Source organism: Dama dama, chromosome 5 (assembly GCF_033118175.1).
Source record: "Dama dama isolate Ldn47 chromosome 5, ASM3311817v1, whole genome shotgun sequence".
Lineage (NCBI taxonomy): Eukaryota > Metazoa > Chordata > Mammalia > Artiodactyla > Cervidae > Dama > Dama dama.
In genome coordinates this window covers 21,974,905-21,999,426 of record NC_083685.1, presented here as the reverse complement: position 1 = coordinate 21,999,426, position 24,522 = coordinate 21,974,905, and the positions used below count along the sequence as shown (strand labels likewise).

Below are 24,522 nucleotides of genomic sequence, written 5' to 3'. Positions count from 1 at the left end.
CACCGGACAGGGGCGGGAGGGCCGACTGAGATCCGAACAGGCGTGCTGCCCCGAGACGGGCTGGGCTGGCCTGGGAAGACGACCCTGTGCCCACACAACCACCACACCCCTGCCCACCAGGCGGGATCTGGGGAGGACCTGGGGATGGTGGGGAAACTCTGGCTCTGGGACAACAGAACCAGGTCTGAATCCCACACTGGGACTTCCCTGGTGGTTCAGTGGCTATGAGTCTGTGCTCCCAGTGCGGGGGCCCCAGGCTCGATCCCAGGCCAGGGAACTAGATCCTGCATATGCTGCAACTAACACCCGGCACAGCCAAATTAATAAATTTTTGCTTTTTTTTAAATCCCACTCTGTGCCCTTGCTAGCAGGTGGTCTTGGGTCAGTCACTTAGCACGCCCAAACTTCATTTTCTCTTTTGTAAAGAAAATAGACTCTACCAGAATCAGTCATTTAGGGTCTAAGGTTACAACCAATGCGAGATGCGTGTGTATATTCCTCACCCTGGCAAAGGATCAGAAACTGCTAACTCCACGTCTGCAACTTCTCCCTGGAACATAACTACCAAGAATCAGCAACATCACCAGAGCACACTCTGCTGACTGTTTATCCCAACAGATTCAAGCGGGTTGGCTTGCTGGGTCAGAGGGTAAGCACCCTGAGCGGCCAAGCCTGGCCCCCAAGTCCTCTGATCCTTCCAGTACCCTCCCTACGGCACAGGCGCACACTGGGTCGTACCTGAGATGGAGCCCAGCAGGACGCTGCTCTTGATGCACCTGTAGACGTAGTCGTAGCTCTGGGCTTTCAGTGGGGAGCCGGTGGACAGGATCGTGTGCAGTGTCTGGAGACTGTGGGTTTCCACTACAGCCAGAAGCACCGAGAGATTAGAGCCAGATCGGACGCCCTCTGCTGGCTTGCAGGAAATGGGTAACACCGCGGATCTGATTTCACTTCCAGGGATGGATGCGCAGGGAGGCAAGCTTACCTGGCCTCATGTCTTTCTCTTCGAGCACAGCCAGCCACTTAGCACCCGTTCCAAGGATGGTGATGCTGATGGAAAGAAAACACCAGAAACCCATCAAGGCTCTTCCATATTGCAGGTAACCAAAGTTTTCTCCTATTAGTGACCCATTTAGAACAAGGCTGCAAAATCCAAGACACATCATTTTTCTCGGCTAAACTGATAATTAATATTTAGCTGAAAGCAGGTTACAATACCTGTTACTCTGAGGCCGGCAGGGACAGGTCTGCAGAGCACTTGGGCTCTCATTAACCTCTGGCTTTACTTAAAACAACTGTTTGTACATAAACCCACCATCTTTGAGGACACTTCCCTGGTGGTCTAGTGGTTAAGAATCTGCCTTCCAGTGCAGGGGACAAGAGTTCAATCCCCGGTCAGGGAACTAAGACTCCACATGCTGCACGGCAACTAAGCCTGCACTCCACAACTAGAGAAGCCTATGTGCTGCAAGGCCCTGAAAAAAAAAAATCCCTATCTTCCCAACTGTAGGATGATCTCTTTCAGAGATCAAAGGAGATCACAGAGTCAAAACCCCTCAAATTCTGAGCTCACAAGATAATTTTCCAGGGAAGTGGAGAGGGCTGCAGGAGCTTTTGTTAGAAGAGGTGCCATGCTTGGAATCGCTGACCCATCTTCTTCCCTTAAATCAGCTTGCGTTTGTCTGTATGAAACTTACAAAACTGCCCCCCTTCTTTTTGAACGTTTCAATTCTACAGTCCTTTATTCTTCGCTGAGAATGATACATTGTGCGAGTATAAATATTGTATTTTCAAGGAGAGGCTGTTATTTAATGTTCTGCTTCCTTCCAGCAAGGCAGCCCTCAACATGAAAGCTCTAGTTTCCTAGGTAAAGGATGTTTTCTCCTGGAGGCCAAAGGAGGCCATAGAATCCAGGTCCCAGGACTTCCCTGACAGTCCAATGGTTAAGACTCCACGCTTCCAGTACAGGGGCAAGGGTTCGATCCCTGGTAGGGGAACTAAGATCCTACGTGCCATGCGGTGTGGCCAAAAAAAAAAAAAATCCAGGTCTCGCCTCTCTTCTCTGGGCAGTAAAACTATCCCTTTACACCTGGCTGGCAAGATTCATTCCAAGGAGACAGCCATGCTCTGCTTCATGTTCAGAGGTCGAGACACACAGAACGCTGGGTGACTCAGGGCTCCCTGGGCTGGGAGGTGCAGAATCCAAGGGGGCGGGAGGAGGTGAGGGGGGTCTCAAAGCCACTGTCTTTCACGCCTCCTGTCCCTTATTCTCTTCACTTCTCGGGGACACCCTGTCACCACCAAAACCTCAGATGCCATCTGGGTCTGAGCCCATTAGGGTCGCTAGGCCCTAATGATGGCTAATTTGGAAGCTGTGAGGTTGTGGGGAGCAGGAAACATACTCAAGCCCCTCCCCAGCACCCCACCCCAGCTAATTTCATAAACTCAGATAGTGTGTCTAATTCCAGATCACCTCTGAGGATTTAGGTCTCAGCCACTTCAGGAATATCTGTATTTTAAGAGAAGACCAGGGACCACCTCCAGCCACACATACAGAGATCTCCAACCACACACAGATTTCAGCTCATCCCCCATCTGCCCCCTGCCCAGAAACCAAGAGCCCTCTGTGGTCCTTAAGGGTATTTAATTCGCAGAAGTCCCTGCAAACTGTGACCCTGGTTATGTGTAGAGACTGAGACAGCGTCCCTGGGGCCAGCCCACAGGCCTGCTTGTCTGAAAAAGCGGCAAGGCCTCCCCATCTGTCCCCAGGGCTTGCATAAGACGGCTTAAAAAACAGAGTCCACAAAGCGCAGCCGCCCTCACGTGGTGCCCAACACTGTGTTTAGCTAGTGAAGCTGGGAGTCCCCCCACGAGAAGCGAGGCGCTCCCAGCTCGCAGGGTCGGGATCCAAGCCCCAGAGCCCCGCAGCGAGCCAGACGTAGACAAGGCGCCCTGTCTCCTCTCAGGTGCCCTCAACTCCGTGGTTTTTGGGGGATCATGAGCTCCCTCAACTCAAGTGACCCAGTGGTGTCTCGTTTCACTCAGGAAAAAACCACCCTGCAGGTACAGCCCGGAAAACCCTGGGGGCTCAGAATCCCACCCTCACCTCTCAATCAACTCTCATCACCCCTCATCACGGAGCGTCACCTCCTGCCCTGCCTCCCATATCCGGACCACAAGGGCCTCCTTCCAGCCTCCCCAACACCCCCATCTTGGTCCCTTCTTTCTGTCCTCGGGGTCTTGGCACTTGCTGTTCCTTCGGCCTGGAACATGGGTCTCCCAGTCCTAAACATGAACTGCCTGCTCAGTTAAAAACCTGGACAAAGACTTCAGAATTCTACCCTAACCCCAATCAGAATGCTCCCTGGGCTAGATTCAGGGAGCCTAGAAACACCCCAAAGTGGACAATCCATCCTTTAAGAGAGTCTTGTTCACATCTACAACATGATCGCCCAGTTATGAAACGTGTTAGTAAGCCTGTGAGCTGCCACAATGATAATCAACAAAGATTTTGTCTCTAAATGTATGGACATTATTTCCTCCCCTCTCGCCCATGTAGGCAGCCGGAGCACTGGGGTGTACTTCACGCACCCCTCACAGGTTGCCAGGTGGCACCTGCCTCGCTGAACCCAGCAAGTCAGCCCTCCCAGCCAGGAGAAAGGGCAGGTCAGAGGGGCCGGAGGACCACCGAGGCCACAGCTCAGCCAGGGTCCAGGGCACAGATCAAACCAGGGTGGAAGGCAGAGGCCCAGCACGTGCTCACTAACAGTCCACAGGGCTGCAAACACATGCAAACTCGCCTGTGCACACCTGCACACGATCACACGCCAGCTCATATACACTCGCCCACAGACAGGTGTGCTCTCCCACTCCCACTTACCTAGGCACATGTGTACACATACATGCATATACACAGGCACATACATGCACACCTGCACACAATCAGATGCACACATACACTCATTCATGGACATGCATGCTCACATTCACACTTTCACACTCAAGTGCATGAGACTCACACTTGTGCACATACACATACTTTTACACTCAAGTGCGTATATGCTACACTTGTATAGATATACACACACTTGCATATACTTAAACATATATATGCTCACACTTCTGCACATATACACATTCCCTCATCCACATGTGCACACAAACATACACTTACTCACACTCAAAGATGGGTCTCCCTGAGTCCTTCAGCCTTCAACTTTATCAGCTCTAAGCCCTGGGGAGGTACATTTGTCCCTCCAATCCCTTCCTATAACCCACACACACACACACATCAGAAATGCCTCCACCTGCGCCCGGCTTACGGGTATTAAGGGCGAAGATCTTCAAGTCGCCTAAGTTCCCAGGGATTTGATTAACCTTTTGCTGGAAACAATCTCATTAGAAAATAACCTTCCTTGCTCATATCGTGAGCCAAATGTCAGAATTTAAATATTACCTAGGCCAAAGTTATATTTAAAATATTAATGGCCAAGGATTTAAGAACATTTGTGGCTCATTCTGTTTCCCCAGTGTGAGCAGATTCAAACGAAAAGTAATTAGACCATTTCAGAGTGTGGCTGACTTCCGGGCCCCAGGAGCCCTGCCAGCTGCCGTGTTCTCATTCCTGGAAACACGACCATTAGGCCAACAGTGACCACCAACCACAGCGGCGAGAATGCATCAGCTGGTGATGATTAATTCATCAGCCAACAAAGTGCTAATGAAACAGGGTCTTCTGACAGTTTCTAGCAATGATGTTGGGGAGGGGGCTGGAGGATAAATGGGGCCACTTTGCCCTTCCCCTGATGTTCCACTTTAGCTGGCTCTGCCCCTGTCATCAGGATGCCCACCTGTCACCCTGTTAACAAGACTGCGGGGAGGCGGAGATGCCTGCCTGCAGCACTGGCCGCAGGGCATCTGGGCATACTGCTGAGTCCAGGAGACCCTCAAGGCACTGGCCAGCCCTGAGGGCTCGCAGCAAGGCTGCTGGGAAGGCCGAACACTGGGAACTCTCCAGGGACTGACCTGTCCTTCCCGGGATGAGAGGATCCACACCATCCCCTGACCAGGTTAGTACGTTCAGGCTAGATCACTCTCTGTCTCACCCCCGTATGAAACACAGCTCTAATAAACCCTTCTTCTGCCTCTCTTCTGAGCTGCTCTGCAAGTTCTTGGAATCCAGAGTTCCAGAAATAAGACCATGTTCCCTCTCCTGGTGTCCAAGGTTTCAGAGCTCACCCCTGGGCCAGGGGTGGGAGGGGGCAGCCTCTTCCTCACTACACAGATCTGACTGGTCAGTCCCTGTTGGGGCGCCCACCCCTTCCCACCCTCCTTGACAACTTCACCTGCCCTCAGCACCCACCAAGAGGGGGATGTGGACAGATGGGGGGCGTGCGGGGAGGGGGGTTGTGAAGCATTCCAGAGACAGCAGCAGACCCTCACAGCGGCCACTCTGCATCTGAGCATCCCGGGTACTTACCCGATCCTGTCGACCAGATCCCAGAGCACGTTGGGTGTTGGAACCAGAGGGGAGCCATCATACAGGACCACGGCAGCTCCTGTGGCGAGAGCAGACACCACCCAGTTCCACATCATCCAGCCAACCTGGGGTGGACAGAAAGGAACACGTGTCAACCGAGCACTGGGCGGGCTCCTCTCGGCCCTGTCACTCAGCCTCTCACATCCGTAGAAGCCACCCGATGCTGAGCCAAAGGTGCCAAGAACTGCCTGTCCAAATATGAGATACCCTGAGCCGGCAATTGCCCGTCAGGAGTTGATGGCATGGATCAACACACACATGTACACTAAGACATGTCGGAGAACATCTCCTGCAGCCTCGCTGGTGACAAGAGGCTGAAGGTCACAGAGGTGAGAGTGGTCACATGATGCACACAAGCCAAGAACTGGGTGCTGGAGTGGCCCATCCACATCGGACATGGGGGACAGTGCCTGGCACCTGCAGCACCCTTCAGCCTCCAATAAATTCCTTTCAGTTTGAATGAGTCAGAGTCCCTTTACTGTTCCACAAGGCTGAGAACTGACCAGCCTCATGGCGTCTCTGATAAGTTCCTGCCCCCCTGCCCCCGGTTAAACCACAGATTTCAGTCACATGACTCTCCTCCCCACCTCTACAGGCTCAAGAAATTGAACTAACAGTCAGTCTCCTTTGTTTCTCTGGAATTCCCCAGGGCACCAGGTCTCCCAGTGACAACCAAGGTCAACACAGGAGGACGGGCCAAGGTAAGGAGGGACCTTGGTGCCAATTCAAGGAGGCAGCCACCTGCGGGGAGAAGGCAGTGGCAGAGGGAGAGACGGAGATCGACAGGGAAGGATCCCACAGCAGAGGCCACTTGTGCATGCAGCCTGGGTTCCGTGCACACAGCCTGGGGTCCATGCACACAGCCTGGGGTCCATGCACACAGTCAGGGATCAGCTGCACACAGCCTGAGGTCTCATGCATGCAGTCTGGGGTCTGGGGCACGCAGCCTGCAGCTTGAGCTGTACTTCTGACTATTGACCCATGCAATGGGGGAGAAGCGAAAAGAAGAGTAATGATAAACGCCTCCCTACCTGAGTGAACCAGAGCCCGCCCTGAGAGGGCACTCACCGTGGTATAATACAAGATGATGTCACTGCTGGTCATGTTGCCGTGAAGAATGTGTTCCTTCAGGTGCTGGATGAGTGTCCCCTGGGGAGAAGCGAGTGAGCCAAGCAGCTTCCTCCGGGGCACAAAGGCATGCACAGAACAGACGCCTGGCCCCGGAGCAGGAGAGGTCAAGGAAAAGGCAGAGTTCTGACAGCCTTGCCATGACAAGCAATCTCCCATCCCTCTGTCCCCTGACCCCTGAGACTCCCGGAGGACACAAGAGGAAACCCTGACCCTCTCCTGCCGATCTGCAGCCTCTGAGCGCCAGGTGATCAGGCACCCAGGGGATCTCACACAAGATCCTGAAGCCAGACCAGGGACGCAGCCCCTCCAAAAACCCTGAAAAGGCTGGACCACTACACTCAGTCTGGCCACAGACAGCATCTGCTGGCTGACAACAATGATAGTCCTGGATGTTTAGGAACCTTTGGGACTCACATATTAAAATGAGCCTTGCAACCCTTGTACCCAAGAAAAATAAAAAAACAGCCGTTAGGAGATGACCCTTTGAAGGCACAACAGAAACAATCCTACCCACCAGGGACTTCCCTCATGACCCAGTGGTAAAGCATCTGCTTTGCAATGCATGGGACGTGGGTTCAATCCCTGGTCAGGGATCTAAGATCACACATGCCTTGGAGCAACTAGCCCACGTGCTGCAACTCCTGAACCTGCGTGCCACAACTAGAGACCGTGCACCTCATCGAAAAGCTTCCACATGAAGCATGAAGATCCTGCAAGTGACAACTAAGACCTGATGCAGACAAATTAATTAACTTTAAAAAAAAAAGAAAGAGACAATCGTGCCCAGCAAATTCTATAACTCAATGCCAGAGCCCCTATTCCAGAGTCTGTCCTGGACAGCACCCTGTAACCAGGCCCGCAGTGGGGGCAACCTGCCTAGGGATGGGCCACATGGGGGTTGGGTAGATGGTGGTAGAAAGGTTGCTGGGAGGGTTCTCCAAGGCCACCCTCAGTCTGCAAGAGCTGAGATTCCTCAGCTTTACCACACATGCATGCATTGTGGGCTCAGGGGCCCCAACCCAGGACAGTCACAGGCTTCTTTGGAAAATCCCACAATACACATTGTTCTCACTCACAGTGGGTGAATGATCGTGTGGGGACAACACACATTTTGGGAATTCTGATGAATGCCAACTGTTCACAGGGCAAATTCTCAGAAAGGACTGGGAACTCCCAGGTCAGACAAACCTGAGGCAAATCCCCTTCCCATTTCCCTTTGTACTTAAATCGGCACCTAAGCTTTATCTCTGCCTGAAAGGTATGCCTTTATAAGCCCAGCCTATTCATAACCCATCACATGTTGTTCATGTCCTCAGTACCCCCATTTTTTGTTTGTTTGTTTGTTTTTGACCATGCCACGCAGCTTGTAGTATCTTAGTTTCCTGACCAGGAATTGAACCTTCAATGGAAGTTCAGAGTCTTAACCACTGGCTCTCCAGGGAAGTCCCATACCCTCACCGTGCGGACAGCACCAAACCGTCCCTTGCTTCTCTCTGTATGAAACTTTTGTTGTTGTTGTTCAGTCACTAAGTCGGTCTGACTCTTTGCAACCCCATGGAATGCAGCACACCAGTTTTCTTGTCCTTCACTATCTCCCAGAGTTTGCTCAAACTCATGTCCATTGAGTCAGTGATGCTATCCAACCATCTCATCCCCTTCTCCTGCCTTCAATCTTTCCCAGCATCAGGGTCTTTTCCAATGAGTCGGCTCCTTGCCTTAGGTGGCCAAAGTATGAATCTTAATGAGTCAAATTAATAGCTCTTCTCTTAATTTTTAAATATTTATGGCAAGTCTGAACACTTTCCCTGAGGGTCAGGAAATACAAGCAACATGGTTTCCTGGAACTCAAGCAAGAAGACTCATTTTAAAAAAGGAAGAGAAGGAAGCTGTTTTCTGGCTCTTTCATGGGCTTAGAAAACACAAACCAGCAAACCAGGGCCACACCCCCAACAGCCCTGGAGGCACAGTCGGTGCCGGCAGTCCCATCTTGCTGCTTTCAAGTTTCCTCTCCGGATCACTCTTGGAAACAGGCAAGACGCTTAGTCACTTCTCTGGAAGTGCAAGAGCCCAGTGAAGCCAGAATTAAGATAACTTTTCCTGACTTTTCCACACTCTAAATATACCACGCACGATGATTTTATGAGCCAACTACATTAGATCTAATATATTTTTTTTTTTCCAGATCTAATATATTTTTATGTTCCACTCCTAAAAAAGTGACACTCACTAGGCAAGTAGCACTAAAAATAAGAATACAGTTGGGCATTTCAGTTTTTCCTAAAATGTGTTGTTTTGCCACATACACCCCGCCCTAGCCTGCAAGGTTTCTAAAAACCCTCATCTCTTTGGCTGGGTATTAGGCTTCTGACCATGTGGACTGGGGTGCCCCCTCCAGGGGAAGCATGATGCCAGCAGCCACACCTTAGAGTGGGCACTCCAGATTCAGTGTGATGCAACAGGATGGTTTGAGCAACAGGAAGAACTCGCTCCTAAAGGCCACTTGGCTTGGCCAGTGTTGCTTCCAGAAATCAAGGCTTTGGCCCCTGATATCCCCTCCCTCCCACCCCAGGGCTTCTGGGAGGTTGCCCGCTGTATATGAACAGGCTGTGTGCATCTGGTGGTTATAATTCATAACCTGCCATCGGACCGTCCGTGGATCCAAATCTAGGTAATGACAAAGCTCTGTTATGTGTTAGCTCCTTTCCACATTCAGATGAAGACACTGTGTAAAGAGCTGTGTAAGGAGTTAATGTGATTCCAGTCTAAACGTTTCCTTCCTAAGGCAGGGATTCAAACAGCTTCTAGGTGCAGAGAACATCTGTAAAAGCTAAATGAGCTAGGATAAAAGAAATTTTATACTTCATCTTCAAATACAACCATCTGACCAAGCAAAACTAGAAAGCTGTTTGAGAACGTGAGGTCTCTCCACTCAGATAATCCTCAGGCCTCCAGGAGGGGAGGAAGTGAGACTGTTAGGGTGGGCCATCATCCACTGTGACTGATGTTCCTACAAAAAGAGGAAATTCAGACACCAAAGAGACACTGGGGAAGGTAGGGGGAACAACTCCCCCCGTGATCCAGCTGCTATGATGTTGTGCCCCCAGTGCAGGGGACCTGGGTTCAATCCCACTGAGGCCTGTTGCAGCCATATAAATAAACAGTAAATATTTTTTAAAGAGATCCATCAGGGATGTATATGCACAGAGGAAAGACAATGTGAGGACACAGAGAAGGTGGCCACCTGTGAGCCAAGGAGAGAGGCTCAGAAGGAAGTCACCCTGCCCACACCCTGATCTTGGACGTTCTAGCCTCCAGAACACCGAGGAAGTAAATCTTTGTCATTTAAGCCCCTCAGGTCCATGCTATTTTGCTAGCACAGACTTTTGACTAACACAGCTTGGGAAATCCTTCAATTAGTTGTACTTTGTAATGTAACCTATTAACAGGGAAGAACAAAATCTGATTCCACCATTTCTCTTAAAGTCTGCTCTCCATTGCTTTTGTTACTATAATCACTAAAAAGATACTATCTATAACTGTGAGCATACATAATGGCTTGCCTTGGGGAACCTGCCCCTCTGCCTGCATGTTAAACTAAAGAGCCTTTGCTCAGCTCACAGGATGACATTCTGACCCAGTCCACCTGGGAATGGCTGCAGGAAAGAAGAAATTAACACATCCCTTTCCCGAAACTGGCTAAGTCAGGAGATATTTTGCAAGATTTTCAGCCTAATTTTTACTTTACTTCCTCATCTCCTTCCCCTTCTGTTCTATCAAAGAAACTGCCCTCCAGACCCTGATAACACGGTGCTCTACAGTCCTAGCCCGCTCGGATGCCTGGCTCTCTGAATGAAGTTGCTATTCCGTGCTTCACCGTCTCATCTCCCAATTACTGGACTGTTATGCAGTGAGCAGATTGAGCTTGGATTTGATAACAACCCAGTCAGTGCCTTTCAAACTTTTTGACCCCAGTCCACCGTCAGACAGAAGTTTTGCGATGCTGCCCTGCACCTGCCCATCCACACCTGCACCTACATGACAGTTTGGGGAAACCACACCATCCCCTCCTAAGACCTATTATGTGCTATTTCTTGTTCTCATCTATCCTGTTTCCTTCTGTCTAAAATGTGGCAAGACCCATCCCCTGGGCTCACGATCCCCTCAGGGATCACTGTGTGCAGAGGGACCAGGGTGGTGCTGCAGAACCCCTGACCCCGCGGTGATGGGGTCACAGCAGCAAGGCCAGCATGCCTCCCTCGTCTTGCTTGACGATGGATCTCCGTGTGGCATCCCACCAGGAAAGCGGGGATGGGGTGCCACCTTCACCAGCAGGGAGTCCCCGAGCAGACCTACCCCGGCAGAGTGCACCATGCACTTGGGTGCTCCCGTTGTGCCCGACGAAAACATGATGAAGAGCGGGTGGCTGAAGGGCAGCTGCTCGAACTCCAGCTGCGGGGCTTGGTCGCCTTGCCCGGTGGCCAGGAAATCCTCCAGGAACACACTGTGGGCAGAAAGGCACAGGAGAACAACAGTGAAGGTTCTAGAACATTGCGGGGTAGGGGGCAATCTGCTGAGTCCTCCCATTCGTTCCCCTCCATGTCTACCTGGGTGACAGCCTGGACTCTGGGACCCACCTGTCTGAAAGCTTTTGTGAGGGAAGGGAGAGTCAGGGCTCACGGACTACGCTAACTGAAGGAAAATGGAGTGAAATTTTTGCTTTACTGGTGCCACTGACAGGGACCAAGGGCTTTTCTCCCGAGAGTCTAAGTGCTTTAATATTAAACACAGCGGAGGGGGACCGCTTGCAATTAACACGCCGGCTGTTTATGTGCAAATTCTGCAGAGGGGGGGCTCTGAACTGATGCTGGAGTCCTCAGAACTCAGGCGCCTCCCATTCGCTACTCACCATCTGATTAGCAAATGCCTTGTTCCCCAGGTCCCCCAAGGGGAAGTGAGAGCCAAGTGGGCCTGAATCCTTCCTCCCCCCCCACCCCCATCTCCCCAGCCCCTAGGAGAAGGGAGGGGAGGAGGTGACAGGTTTAGAGATCTCTTCTGACTTGTAAAGGTCACAGCAAGAATGTGGGATCAAGGTCCCACACGAGAGTTTCTATGACAGGAATCCTGCCAGACAGTGATCCTATTCTCACTGACCCCCTATATCCTGAGGTTTACAATGGCCAGATGCAAACATCTGTCCAGGAACAAGTAACATTCAGCCCAGCTGTCGGCTCTGGCCTAAACAGCCTGCCCTCAACTGTGCCCCCAAAGCTGACGCAAAGCCTCACTGCGTGTGATCAAGGGCCACTGCAGGGGCTGTTTTCTGAGCTTCTGCTCAGGACAGAGGAAGCCACAAAGCCACGCTGGGAGACAGGTGATTTCTCTCTTTTGAGATCAGCAGGAAAAATCAATCCCTGAACCCCAGCCCTGTTACTCCACTGGTGTAGAAGGGAGAGAGGGGAGAGAGAAGAAAACAAACAAAGCTACCGTTTTGACAAATGGAACTTGCTTTCAAGGAAAGGGGAGAACTCAGTTCAACTTGGCTGGCAACAAACTGCCAACGATGATTACTCTGAAATATTTTCAAACGCATGCACACTCGAGTGAAGAACTGTGCTGGCTCGCATGGGAAAGCACCATTAAAGATGAGCCTGCCTCCTGGGGGAGGCGCAGCCATTTGAAAAGGGGACCCCAAATAATTCAATTCTGAGCAGTAAATAAGCAGAGTCCTCTCCATAGTGTCAGGAAAATTATTCACTGTGGAACCCTCCAGCCAATGAAAGGCCCCACCTCCCATCCGAATCCCATTTATATAAAGGGCCCGATCTAATCAGATGCTTCACACAGAGAAAAACCTCTTCTTTCCACTAGTCTATAAATCACAGTAAATAGTGATGACTTTTGTTGTTTCTTCTAAAAATGAAAAGCCAAAAGGGCAGTCCCGTTACAGGTCTCTGCACACAGGCACAGACATGCTTTCAGTTTATCTATGGCACCCAGCAATTGAAAGCTGGAAAGCAACGGGGCCTGATTTCCAGGGTGGACCGGTGGGGAGGGAGGGCTCTCCGCATTGTCTGGAGCTAAATGAAGTGGTGGATGTTAATTCTCCTGGATGCTCTCATTTTACACCAATCACCGATAAACACATACAGAAAAATGAAAGCCGGGCCGTTGTAGGGCCAGCAAACCATCATGTGTTCCTCCTGGCCTCTGGGCATTACGACTCCATCAATAAAACCAAGGAGGGGGAGGGAGGTGGGAGGGAGGTTTAAGAAGGAGGGGACATATCTATGGCTGATTCATATTGATATATAACAGAAACCAACACAATATTGTAAAGCAATTATCCTTCAGTTAAAAATAAATAAATTTTTTAAAAGGGAACTAAGGTTGGGTGTAATTTATCAAGGTCGGCTGGGTTCCCACAGTCTCGGGGACAAGCCCACGCCACCGACTGGCCTGTTAGGGACCTACACGTCCTGACCCGGGTGCTCCAGAGGACACAGCTCACTCCAGCCTGGGCTGCCACCTGCTCATAATGACAGACAACATTACTGACAGCTAACTTCGTGCACACTGCTAAGCCTGAGAGGAAAGTTCTATTATCCCTACTTTACAGATGGGGGAACCCAGACACAGCAAGGTTGATCACTGGTCCAGGGCCGCACAGCTGACATATGACCCAGAGCCGTCTGGCTGGAGGCCACAGCCTTCAGGGAGACTTTGCTGCAGCTCCTTTTAGCCTCTGGAATCCTGGTACCTGCAGCTGCCCCCCGATCTGCGCCACCTCTCAAGGCCACTTCAGGTGTCGCCTCCCCCAGGTCTCACAAAGAAGCAACTGTGCTCATGTCTCACTCCCTGGGCACTGCCTGTCCCCTGACTCAGCAAGCATGGCTGTGTCTACTGGGATCAGTGGTCACAGCTCAGCCTTCCTGCAGATAGGCCTTACCCCCGAGCTTGACTGTAAACTTGGGGAAAGCACACGAGCTTTATCCTGCTCATGCCCCAGGAGGTGCCTGGATAGACCCGCTCAGCCATGTCCACCTAAGAGCAAGGCCTCCACACCCCCTCACTCACTGCACACAGCACACACAGGAACCCCACCTGTGGCTCTGATGCTGCTCAGAGACTCTTGCCCACAGCCCAGACACAAGGCTAAACGGATAGGTTTATCTGCGCAGGTAAACACGTCTGATCTCAGAAGTCTCTCCTTGGGACTTTCCTGGCAGTCCAGAGGTTAAGACTCTGCACTTTTACTGCAGGGGGCACAGGTTAGATCCCTGACCCGGCACTAAGATCCCACAAGCCAAGAAGCGTGTCCCAAAAAAACCTACCTCTCTTCAGTGATCTCTTTAAGAGAGATGAAAGGTGGACAATAAGACTTTCAGGAAGAACCTCTACTTGGAGCAAATCATAATCCATTTTATTGATGCCTATTCAGAATTAAGGTGCTCACCATTCTATTCAGTGCTCAAGGCCTGAAGTCTCTTAGCTTATGAATGTCAGAAGAGGAAAGGAAGATGCCGTTAACAAGGGGGACAAAAAACAGGTTCTAAAATGAAAAAATATGTATTAAGCATGTGAATGGCAACCCATTCCAGTATTCTTGCCTGAGAATCCCATGCACAGAGGAGCCTGGCGGGGTCCATGGGGTTCCAAAGAGTCAGACACAACTGAGTGACTAACACCAACACCAGCTTTCCTTTGTACATATGCATATATATATACACACACACGCATACACATATACATGCATAGACACCATGTACATACACACAAAAGTGCACACGTGTGTGTAAACACATACACACATCCACACACATATGCACGTGAGGATACACTTTAGACACTATTCAGAACTGCTGTGGCCAAATGGCCTGGACCCATCCAAGCCCACCACCACTTCCGAGGGACAAGAGACAGGAAAAGTGAGGATGTCTGGGACAGACTCAGTTCTGCCACTACGTCACCATGTGGCCCCGAGGGACTCCCTCTGGCCCCCGGTGCCCATCTACAGAATGATGATTTTTTTTTGGCTGCACCAGGTCGCAGTTGCAGCACTAGGGATCTTTCCTTGTGGTGCACGGACTCTCTAGTTCTGGCTCGCGGGCTTAGTTGCTTTGCAGCATATGGGGTCTTAGTTCCCAGATCAGGGCTTGAACCCGAGTCCCCAGCACTGCGGGGTGGATTCTTAACCCCACCAGAGAAGTCCCTATGGAATGACAATTTTTAACAAAGATACCCTGCATCTCCAAGATGCTCCCCCTCCAACTGGAAAGAGTCACAGAACCTGCTGCCCGGTGGGGCCGTGACTGTTCCATGTGGAATTAGTGATCAGCGTGTGGCTGGCTCACCTATTTGGAATCTTGGAGATGTCTATCTTCTCTCTGGAGGAGATGTAAGGAATCAGTACCACTTTTTTCAGGTCTGGTAGTCCTAAAAGCAGGGGGAGAAGAACACACAAGCTTATAGACCCCGACAAACTTAGTCGCTGATCTTTCTCTTTTTTGATGAAATGTAAACAACCTAGGGCTGGGACTGCTCCATTTTTGTAGCTCACAGCTCCCAGGGACTCTTGGGAGCCCTGGGGTAGGACTCTTGCCCCTGCACCCCGCCCCCCACACCAGCCCACGCACCCTTAACGACCCGCTGCAACTTGTCCATGTGGTTGTGCTCTTTGCCATTGTACACTACGGCCTCCACGGAGAAGATGAGCTTCGGCTGGATCTGAGAAAACCGGTCCAGAACACCCTGGGGTGGAAGGAGAGAGCCATTGTTGCACAACTTCCCTGGAGGTCCCAGGGTTAAGAATCCGCCCTCTGATGCAGGAGACACGAATATGATCCCTTGTTATGAGAAGGGGATGACAGAGGATGAGGTGGTTGGATGGCAACACCGACTCAATGGACATGAGCTTGAATATACTCCAGGAGTTGGTGAAGGACATGGAGGCCTGGCGTGCTGCAGTCCATGGGGTCGCAAAGAGTCAGACATGACTCTGCGACTGAACTGAACCAAACTGATGACCTAAGATCCCACTTGCCCCGGGGCAGCTAAGACCACCCGTTGCAAACTACTGAGTCTGCAGAACATAAACCCTACCCCACCCCACCCGTGCAAAAAGAAACACCATTAATGCTCAAGGAAACATTATTGCTCATCCAAAAGGCAAAATCTCCCAGCAGCCCATGGGACCGCTGTATCTTCAGGGAAAGAAAAGGGAGCATGACCACCACGCCAGCCATATCCCTGCATTCCCATCACCTGGAGGCCAAGAAAGACAGCCAAGCAAACCAGACACGCACACGAGACAGGATCATCACTTCACAGAAAGCATTAATGCAAAGAACACCAGATGGACTCACAGACACACACTGAGTCTATCAAATGGGAAAACAACATAGTGTTTGCACCACCACAATGGTTCCCCACTTTACAGAAAGAACCTTCCAACACGGCTCCTCTGGTGTATGTAAGGGAAGGCTCACCTCCCCAAAAGGAAGCTCTGTATGCAAAGCGGTCCCACAGTTTGGTTCTCCTTTGATCTTCAATGACAGAGGTACCTGAATCCTCCAAATGACACTTTTTGCCAAGCAAATGGATAAAACCATAAACATGTACACTCATAAACCAGCCCATTTGAAAAAGCAGGCTCTCCACCCCTAGCAGTCCGCTTACACCACACACGGAATCACCATCCCCCTCAAGCACATCCTTCTCACTGAGAGAAGGCACACCTCTCATGCACACACAAAACTGACAGGTGTAGCCTCGAGACACAGCAATACAACCTGCATGCAGCCCTGAGGGTGACAGGCACAGGCTCTCACAGTCTCCCCTCCGGCTCCCCCTCCAGCCTGACAAATTCAGACTACGGCACAGCCATCTTCATCACAAAAACAGCATCTGGGAAGACATCACCGGACTCCGGACTCCTGGACCAGCACACCTGATCCCTGGCATGTAAGCCCAATGTAGCAGCTCAAGGTCAATGCCTGGGGTTACTCCAGGGATGTCAGGGATGTCAGAACCTCTGTGTGAGGATCTGATGGATAGGGTCTCCACCCTGGCTGCAGGATACAGGCCACCTGTGGCAGGACGACTAATTAAACTCACCGGGTAACTAATTAACTGGCCTGGAGTGGCCCAGGCGCTGCTTTTCAGAGTTCCCCAGGAGTCAGCAAAGCACGTGCGTAAGATAAGGGGAAGCCAGAGCCCCTAGGAATGGTCTTGGTGACAACAGTGTTGAGGTGGCCTGGCAATCTGGGCTTTCACAAGCCCCTCAGGTGATTCTAATGCATGATAAAATTTGTGACTCTCTGGGCTAAAGAGTGAAGAACTGAGATTCTACTTTCAATGTCATCCATTTTCAAGACACAGTGCCACGCAATCAGAGTTCCTTGTCCTTGGAACATACAGTCTATCTGGGGGAAAAGTAGCAAAGCAATTAAATGTTGCTGTTTCTAATTTCCAATTGGTTTCAGTGAACTACACTCATGGTTTAGGTAGCCAGGAAAACAAAAAGATAGAAGAATGGAAGGAATAAAGTCATAAGGAAAAGTTAGTGATGGATTTGATCAATAAAACCAAAATCTTTTTTCCAAGAAGATCAATAAAATAAGCCTCTTGACAAATGTAATCGAGAAGACAGATAATATTTCTAGCTAACACACAGTACTTATTACATATCAGACACTGTTCTGGGCACCTCATTAATATTCACTCACTCAGTGCTCTGACACAGCATTATTATCCCCATACTACAGATGGATAGACCGAGGTATATCATCATCCAAAGTCAGAAATCACACTTTTCTACAGAAAGATTAATCAATGACCAAGCACTATGTTCAGTGTTGTTAACAAATTGCCAAAAGCCAGATGAAGAGGATGATTCCCCAAGAAGACATAAATTTATCAAAAATGATCTAAGAAGCAGTAGAACACCTAGAGAAAAAGCAGTCACAGGTCTACCTCTTAACACAGACCCCAGGGAAGGACAGAACTGCACGCAAGTGTCACCACATCCTCCAGCACTAGAACATTCCTTTCATATAAACCATTTCAGAAGACAGAAAATGACAGAGAACAAGCAAACAGAAAAAGAGACTGCCAACCAATGTAATTTACCACACTAACAGATTAAAGGGGGGGAAAGCTTATGATTATCTTAAAAGCTTTTGCTTTCCTCACACAAAGCTTTACTAAGCTGGATACTTCCTCACTGATAAACAGTGTCTCACAGAAGTCTATGGCAAATACGTCACTCCTGATGGAAGAGAGTCCTGGTGGGACATCATCCCAGGCAGTCCAGTGGTTAGGACTCCGTACTTCCACTGCAGGGGGCCCAGGGTCGATCCCTGGTTGGGAACTAAGATTTAGAATGCCACAGCATGGCTAAAAAAAAAAAACATCCTGGCAAAAAGCAGAAACCAGCTTCCGTGCCCAGACTGCCACGGTGTCCTGGAGTTTCAGCCAAGCCAGGAGCCGGGAGCTGGTAGAAAGGAGCCACGCAGCAGACAATAGAAATGGCTATGTTGAAAAAGCCCTTGAGAACCACCAGGAGAACCAAGAGAACTGGGTTAGGCAAGGTGGCCACGTACAAACTCCACAGAGCGGCACTTCCCTGGTGGTCCAGTGGTTAAGACCCTGCACTTCTACTGCCGGGGATTCAATCCCTGGTCGGGAAGTAAGATCCCACATGCCAAGCAGGGCGTGGAAAAAAAGAAAAAGAGGGAGAGAGACAGAAAACAATAGCAAGCTCCACACAGCAAAATAAACAGTATTCCTGGACCCCAGGGTTTTAAGACGGGAGGACAGTCCTCACTTAGGCTGGGAAGAAAATTTTTGCCTATGAAAACATCTACATGTACTGAGCGTTCAACATCCACCTTTCCAGCTGGTGGCAGGCACTCACGCATCTGACTTCATGTCCCCAGCAGCGGGCTGGGGCTGTGATCAGCTCCACATTCTTGCTGAGGCAGGAACAGCATCATTTGCCCAAAGCTTCACAACCTACCAGCGGCAGAGCTGGGGTTGCAGGCTGCTCCATCTGCCACAGGGGCTGGTGCTCTTAACCACGTCACTGCCTCTACTAAGGAAAGACTGACCCTCAGGACAGGAAAGCGACCGGGCAGCAGAAAAGAGCCAGGGCTGGGGTCCCCACAGACTGAATCAGGAGGAGGAAGCAAGAACCATGGCCAGAGCATCCCAGGAAGCCTCCAGAGAGCACCTCCGCTCAGGGGCATCAGGCGAGCAGGCTTCACAGTCAGGTGGAAGCGGAGCGGCAGTTCTGAGCCGAGGGTGCCACGAGAAGAGCCCAGGGAAGGGGGAGCCAGCCCAGGGAAGGGAAAGAACTTCCAGAAAGTCTGGGGCCAGGGAGGAGCAGGATGGGGTCAGACAGGAGCCCTGGAAGGCGGCAGAAATTTCTACATGACACCTAGCATGCTTCTGGTGGACTAGCCCACACAGGCAGAAGGACCAGAGAGCAGTGACTTGGGGCTCAGACATCACGGAAGTGACCCTTGGTCACAGGGAGAAAGAGCAGACAGCAAAGACAACAAGTGTTTCAGAACCAGAGGTCAGAACTGGGCACCGTGGAAAGACTCAGAGACCCCACGACATGGTGGTGGGGTTCCTGGTGGGTCGAGCTGGGATCTCTGAGCATCAGAAACCAGCTGTTGGTCCATTCCGATCCAGGAGAGGGCTGCTCATTCCTGACTGCTCTCATGTTACAATGAAACGAACACACCTGTGATCATGCAGCTGACCCAATACGGTGCTTAGCAACCAACCCAGCGCTGTAACCAACAGCCAGGCCAGTGCTGGATCACATGACAGCCACCCAGAGTGGGAACAGCTCTATTGATGTTCACGTACGTACATGTGTGCACAGGTACACACACACACACACATGCAGCAACCTGAAAGCATTCTGTAAGAGGGAGCGCTGCAAGCTACTGGCCTGGCTCTCGGATGTGTGGATATCAAAGGTTGAGCTACCCCAGCATCTCTGAAAAAGCCACCCATTCAAAGGTAAACAGTGACACAAAGGAAAAACCAAATGTCAACACACACAGGACCTGGAGGTCTTGGTGAGGCTGGAAGATTGGGGACCTGAAGAACAAGCACCCCACCCACCTGGAGATGTCCCTGAGTCCACTGCAGTGGGGGGGCGGGGGGAGGGGCGGTTATCCAAGCAAAGAGGGTGGGAGAAGTGGAAGGGATGGGAGGAAGGGTGAGGTGACGGGCAGGGGTAGGGCAGACCAGACCCAAGGGGTGTCAAGGGAAGTGAGAGATGGCCCCCAGCATCCTCGAGCAAACACTGAATCCCCACCCTGCCCCAGAACAGCCCATGCAGACAGGCACATGGTCTGGCAACAGAGGGGGTCCTGTCATCACCAGCCTGGCTAGGCGAGGAGGATTCATCCGTGGGCAGGTGAGTCCACATGTATGGAGACCCTGCCCCCATACCTGTAAACTGCCCAATAACTATCCCCCACGCGTGTGCCACAGGATTAGAACCTACTTCATAGTCACTAACGATGTAACCCCGTCACAAAAAAAAAGTTAAAATAAGGAATTGCAAGAGAATGGCAATTTTCCCTTTATTATAGGGATTTTCAGTGATCTGCAACAGAAAATGAGTCAAAGTAGGAAAAACATTTGTACTTCACTGCAAATTTCAGAAACGGACCCTTTACTGAAACTGGAGGACCATCTAAAAATGGTGATGCCAGAAATTGAGAACAGTAGCCTCTTTTTTGTTTATTTATTTGGCTGCACCGGGTCTTAGTTAAGGCATGCAGGCTCTTTAGTTGCAGCACGTGGGGTCTAGTTCCCTGCCCAGAGATCAAACCCGGGCCCTCTGCACTAGGAGCACAGTCTTAGCCACTGGACCACCAGGGAAGTCCCCAGGAGCCTCTTTTTTAAGTAGATTTGCACACCACTGAAGAGGACCGTCGCAGGCCCACAGGACTCCCCTCTCCCACCCCAGGCCCCATCTCATCATTAACTCGCAGTGCTTTCCTGCAGGTTTTAGCTACTGGAAGAAAACAGAGAAGATACCTGAGGCCCTGGGGTCCTGCTTTCTACCAGGTCCTTGCTGTGTTTAGTTGCTCAGTCATGTCTGACTCTTTGCAACCCCATGGACTGTAGCCCACCAGGATCCTCTGTCCATGGGGATTCTCCAGGCAAGAATACTGGAGTGGGTCTCCACACCCTCCTCCAGGGGATCGTCCCAACCCAGCCAGGGATCGAACCCAGGTCTCCCACATTACAGGCGGATTCTTTACCGTCTGAGCCACCAGGGGAAGCCTACGGGTATCGATGCCCACATGAGCAAGTGCTGTGGCCCAGGTTACTTGGACCAGGGCTTCCCGGACACAGGGCTCACCCTTGGGAGCTGACAGGCAGTACCAGCAGCCGGGGGGCCCTGAGGTCACCAAGCTGATACATGAACTGTCAGCTGCTCAACACTCACTCCCGAAGACTGTGCGCATGACTGTCTGCCTCTGGCTCTACACCAGGGGCTCAGCAAAATGAGGACCACCTCCCAGAACTCAGGGCAAAGTGAAGCATCTTAGTAGAAAGATGTCTGGCCCTATCATTTTCTAATGGAACGGAGGGCTCTCCCCAGACTCAGGCTGTCGCGTGGCAAAGATTTCCCTGAATCAAATGTGCTGAAGGTCAAGGTCAGAGCAGAGCCACGCTGCCATCTAGTGCGCACGCACTTCCGACAACAGCCGCCACATCAGAAAACCCAAACCAGCCTCAACCCAGGGAAGAAATGCCTGGGACGCCCTCCAGCGGTACCCACGGGCTGCGTCCTCTACACTACAGGACCTCAGACCAGAGTCGGCCGCAGTGGCCTGTGGTGGTGACATTCCGCACAGGACAGGCTCGTGAGAACAGGCACAGGGTCAGGGCCAGCTGCTGATGCTACAAGCAAGTGGGAGGTGCCCTGTCCCCTAATGCCGCCCCGCCCTGCACCTGGCAGCTCAGACCTGCCACCAGAGGCCAACTCAGGACCTCTACTCTCTGAAGCTTGTGACGCCCTCAGGCACAAGCGTCAATCAGGCTCTAGAAGGTCACAGCCACATCCTCCTGCCACAGAGAGCTCTGCCAACATCTTTACAACTGCTTAGAAGTTCCAATTCACTCAGAAACACCCACCCCTCCGGACTTCCCTGAAGGTCCAGTGCCTAGGACCCTGCGCTCACAATGCAGGGGGCCTGGGTTCAATCCCTGGTCCAGGAACCAGACCCCACATCAGGAACATCTGACATTTACTAAGCTTGGGGATGGGTCAAGCGCTGTCCCAATCCTAGATGGGCGTCACTGCTGCTGTCCTCACAAGCCCCCTGCAGTGTGTCCCCAGGAATGGGAGCCTGGAAGCAGCAGAGCCCGATTCAAACCCAGGCAGGAGCCTGCCTGCTGGTAATCTCCATGCCACATGCCTTCTCCAACCCTGAGGCACCTTCACCACTTCCGGACAACACAGCTCGAGGGCTGCTAAAGGATTCAAGGACAAGAGTGCCTAGGGACTGGCTCCCACAAGGATGGCCCGGTCCCAAGCTCACATGGCCCCACAGAGGGCCTTGGGGATCGAGAAGTCACCCCGGAGCTTTAATCTCAAGTCGGTCCTTGAGGAAGGCGATCTGGCAGAGGCCCAGCAAAGCCCCAGGAGGCACAATCACGGCCACCAGTGATGAGGGCCAGGATGACCACCCTCTCCTTGAACTCAGCAGGGCTCGGTCCTCACCCCATGGGGCAAGGACTGGCCTCGGCCAATCACTTCACTGCTCCAGGCCTCCATATTACAGAGGCATATCTGTCCCTCCTCTGCGTGGTGCAGGGGAAAATAAGAAATACCGTGAAATCTTTTCCAGAAGAGCAAGCCTCAGGACAGACATTGGTGTCAAGCTCACACCCAAAATGCCTGGCCCATGGACCAGGCACATGGGTCACAGAGCAAGGCTGGAAAAGTGCCATCACTGCATCTATCGTCCAAGTGTATCAACCCTCCCACACCAGTCATGGGCCCACACGGTCTACACTTGTTTCATGAGACTCTCTCTTTCCACTGCCCCTGCCTCACACATGAGGATAAACAACTCGCCTAGGGATGTACAGCCCGCAAAGCCAGGCCAGCCCTTAGCCCCTGGGCGGCTCTGACAGATGCTCAGAGCTGGGGCCACGCCCAGGGCAAAAGAAGAACAGTCTGGGAAGATGCCCACCATGTCCCCTAACAGGGGACTGTCCTCGTGGCTCTGCAACCAGGAGAGGTCCCTGATCGGGAAGTGGAGAGTCCCAGGAAGTCCTGCTCGACTGTTCCTTCCTTCCCCGTGTGGGGCTCAGCTTCCTGCCCCTGCCTGGGTCACTCTACAGCTGGTGCCCACCTTGGTCCCGGGTACCCTCCAGGTTTAAGGGAATAAAAATGCTCAACCCGCTCCCACATAGGGTGCAAAGCTCAGGCCCAAAGTAAGAGATGAGGGCTTCTCTGGTGGTCCAGTGGTTAAGAATCCACCTTGTAATGCGGGGGACACCGATTTGCTCCCTGGTCTGTGAAAATCCCCCACCCCACAGACCAACAAAGCCCGTGCGCCGCAACTATTGCGCCTGCGCACCTACAGCCCATGCTCCACAAGAGGAGCCACCGAAATGAGAAGCCTGCTCACAGCAACCAAGAGTAGCCCCCACTCACTGCAACTAGAGAAAGCCCGCACGTGGCAACGAAGACCCGGCGCAGTCAAACACAAATAAATAATTTTAAAAATACTTTTTAAAAAGTAAGAGATCAGAAATGGCAATGTTGGAGGCCTTGGAGGAACTTCTGTGAGCAAATCTGGAAAACAGTCTGCAGAGGATAAATATCCTGCAGAGGATAAACTTCATGTGGGCATGAAGTCACCAGAGCAGCGGTCGGGCACTTCTTACTGGATGCTCAGAACACTGCCCATCACATGTAACACACACTAATGTAGCCAATACACATGGCTGGACGTGAGGAATAGTAAAGAAAGGAAGGAAGAATCATTTGCTTGTAGACTTAAGAGAAGATCTGGCTCTGGACTCTACCGATGGAACAGTGGTTAAGACTCCATCTGCTAACGCAGGGGTCACAGGTTCGATCCCTGGTCCAGGAACACCCCTCATGCTGCGGAGCAACTTAGCTCATGCACCTCAACTATTGAGCCCACACAGCCTAGAGCCCCTACTCTGCAGCAAAAGAAGCTATTGCAATAAGAAACCTGTGCACTGCCAACAGAGTAGTAGCCCCTGCTCGCAACAACTAGAGAAAGCGCAAGAGCAGCAATGAAGACCCAGCGCGGCCAAAAGTAAGTTAATTAATTAATTAAAAAAAATATTCAGCTCCTTCTCTCCCATGGATCACATGTCACTGGCTGGGGAGACGTGAGGTCACAGTGAAGCCGTTTTCCTCCCCATCTTGCTGGTCCCACCCTGCAGCTGCCCACATCCTGACCCAAGACATCAGGCAGAAATCACAGGGAATGATCCCCTGCAGGGGCAGCACACCCAGGGCACTTGAGGGGACCCCGACTCACATTCACGCCAAAGTCTGGGGACGTGGAACTCCAGATGGCCCCAATGCTCGCAGCCGCCAGCATGGCCTCTACGGCGTGCGCACTGTTGGGCAAGTAGCCTGTGGAGAGGACACAGGGAGGACGTTTGGTCAGGGTGTGAGGATGCAGAAGACTTCCAAAAGCACCTCCTAGAGCCAGGGTAGGAGTGGAGAGAGGGGCTGGCTGTGAACAGCTCACAGAGTAGGGCCAGGCCCACTCCACCCACCTGGACAGCTCCTGCTCAGATGCCGCAATCACCTGCTGCCAGCC

General features: G+C 51.6%; 1 protein-coding gene across 1 annotated transcript in view; it reads right to left on the bottom strand.

Moving 5' to 3' along the window:
• Nucleotides 1–24,522, bottom strand: part of AACS (acetoacetyl-CoA synthetase) — a 52,705-nt gene that overhangs the window by 12,480 nt on the left and 15,703 nt on the right. The window contains exons 5-12 of the mRNA XM_061142112.1: nucleotides 24,235–24,332; nucleotides 15,304–15,418; nucleotides 15,022–15,103; nucleotides 11,024–11,171; nucleotides 6,608–6,688; nucleotides 5,480–5,604; nucleotides 986–1,050; nucleotides 739–861 (exon numbers count right to left, since the gene is read on the bottom strand). Coding sequence (XP_060998095.1) covers nucleotides 739–861; nucleotides 986–1,050; nucleotides 5,480–5,604; nucleotides 6,608–6,688; nucleotides 11,024–11,171; nucleotides 15,022–15,103; nucleotides 15,304–15,418; nucleotides 24,235–24,332 — 837 coding nt within the window. The remainder of the gene's footprint in view (nucleotides 1–738; nucleotides 862–985; nucleotides 1,051–5,479; nucleotides 5,605–6,607; nucleotides 6,689–11,023; nucleotides 11,172–15,021; nucleotides 15,104–15,303; nucleotides 15,419–24,234; nucleotides 24,333–24,522) is intronic.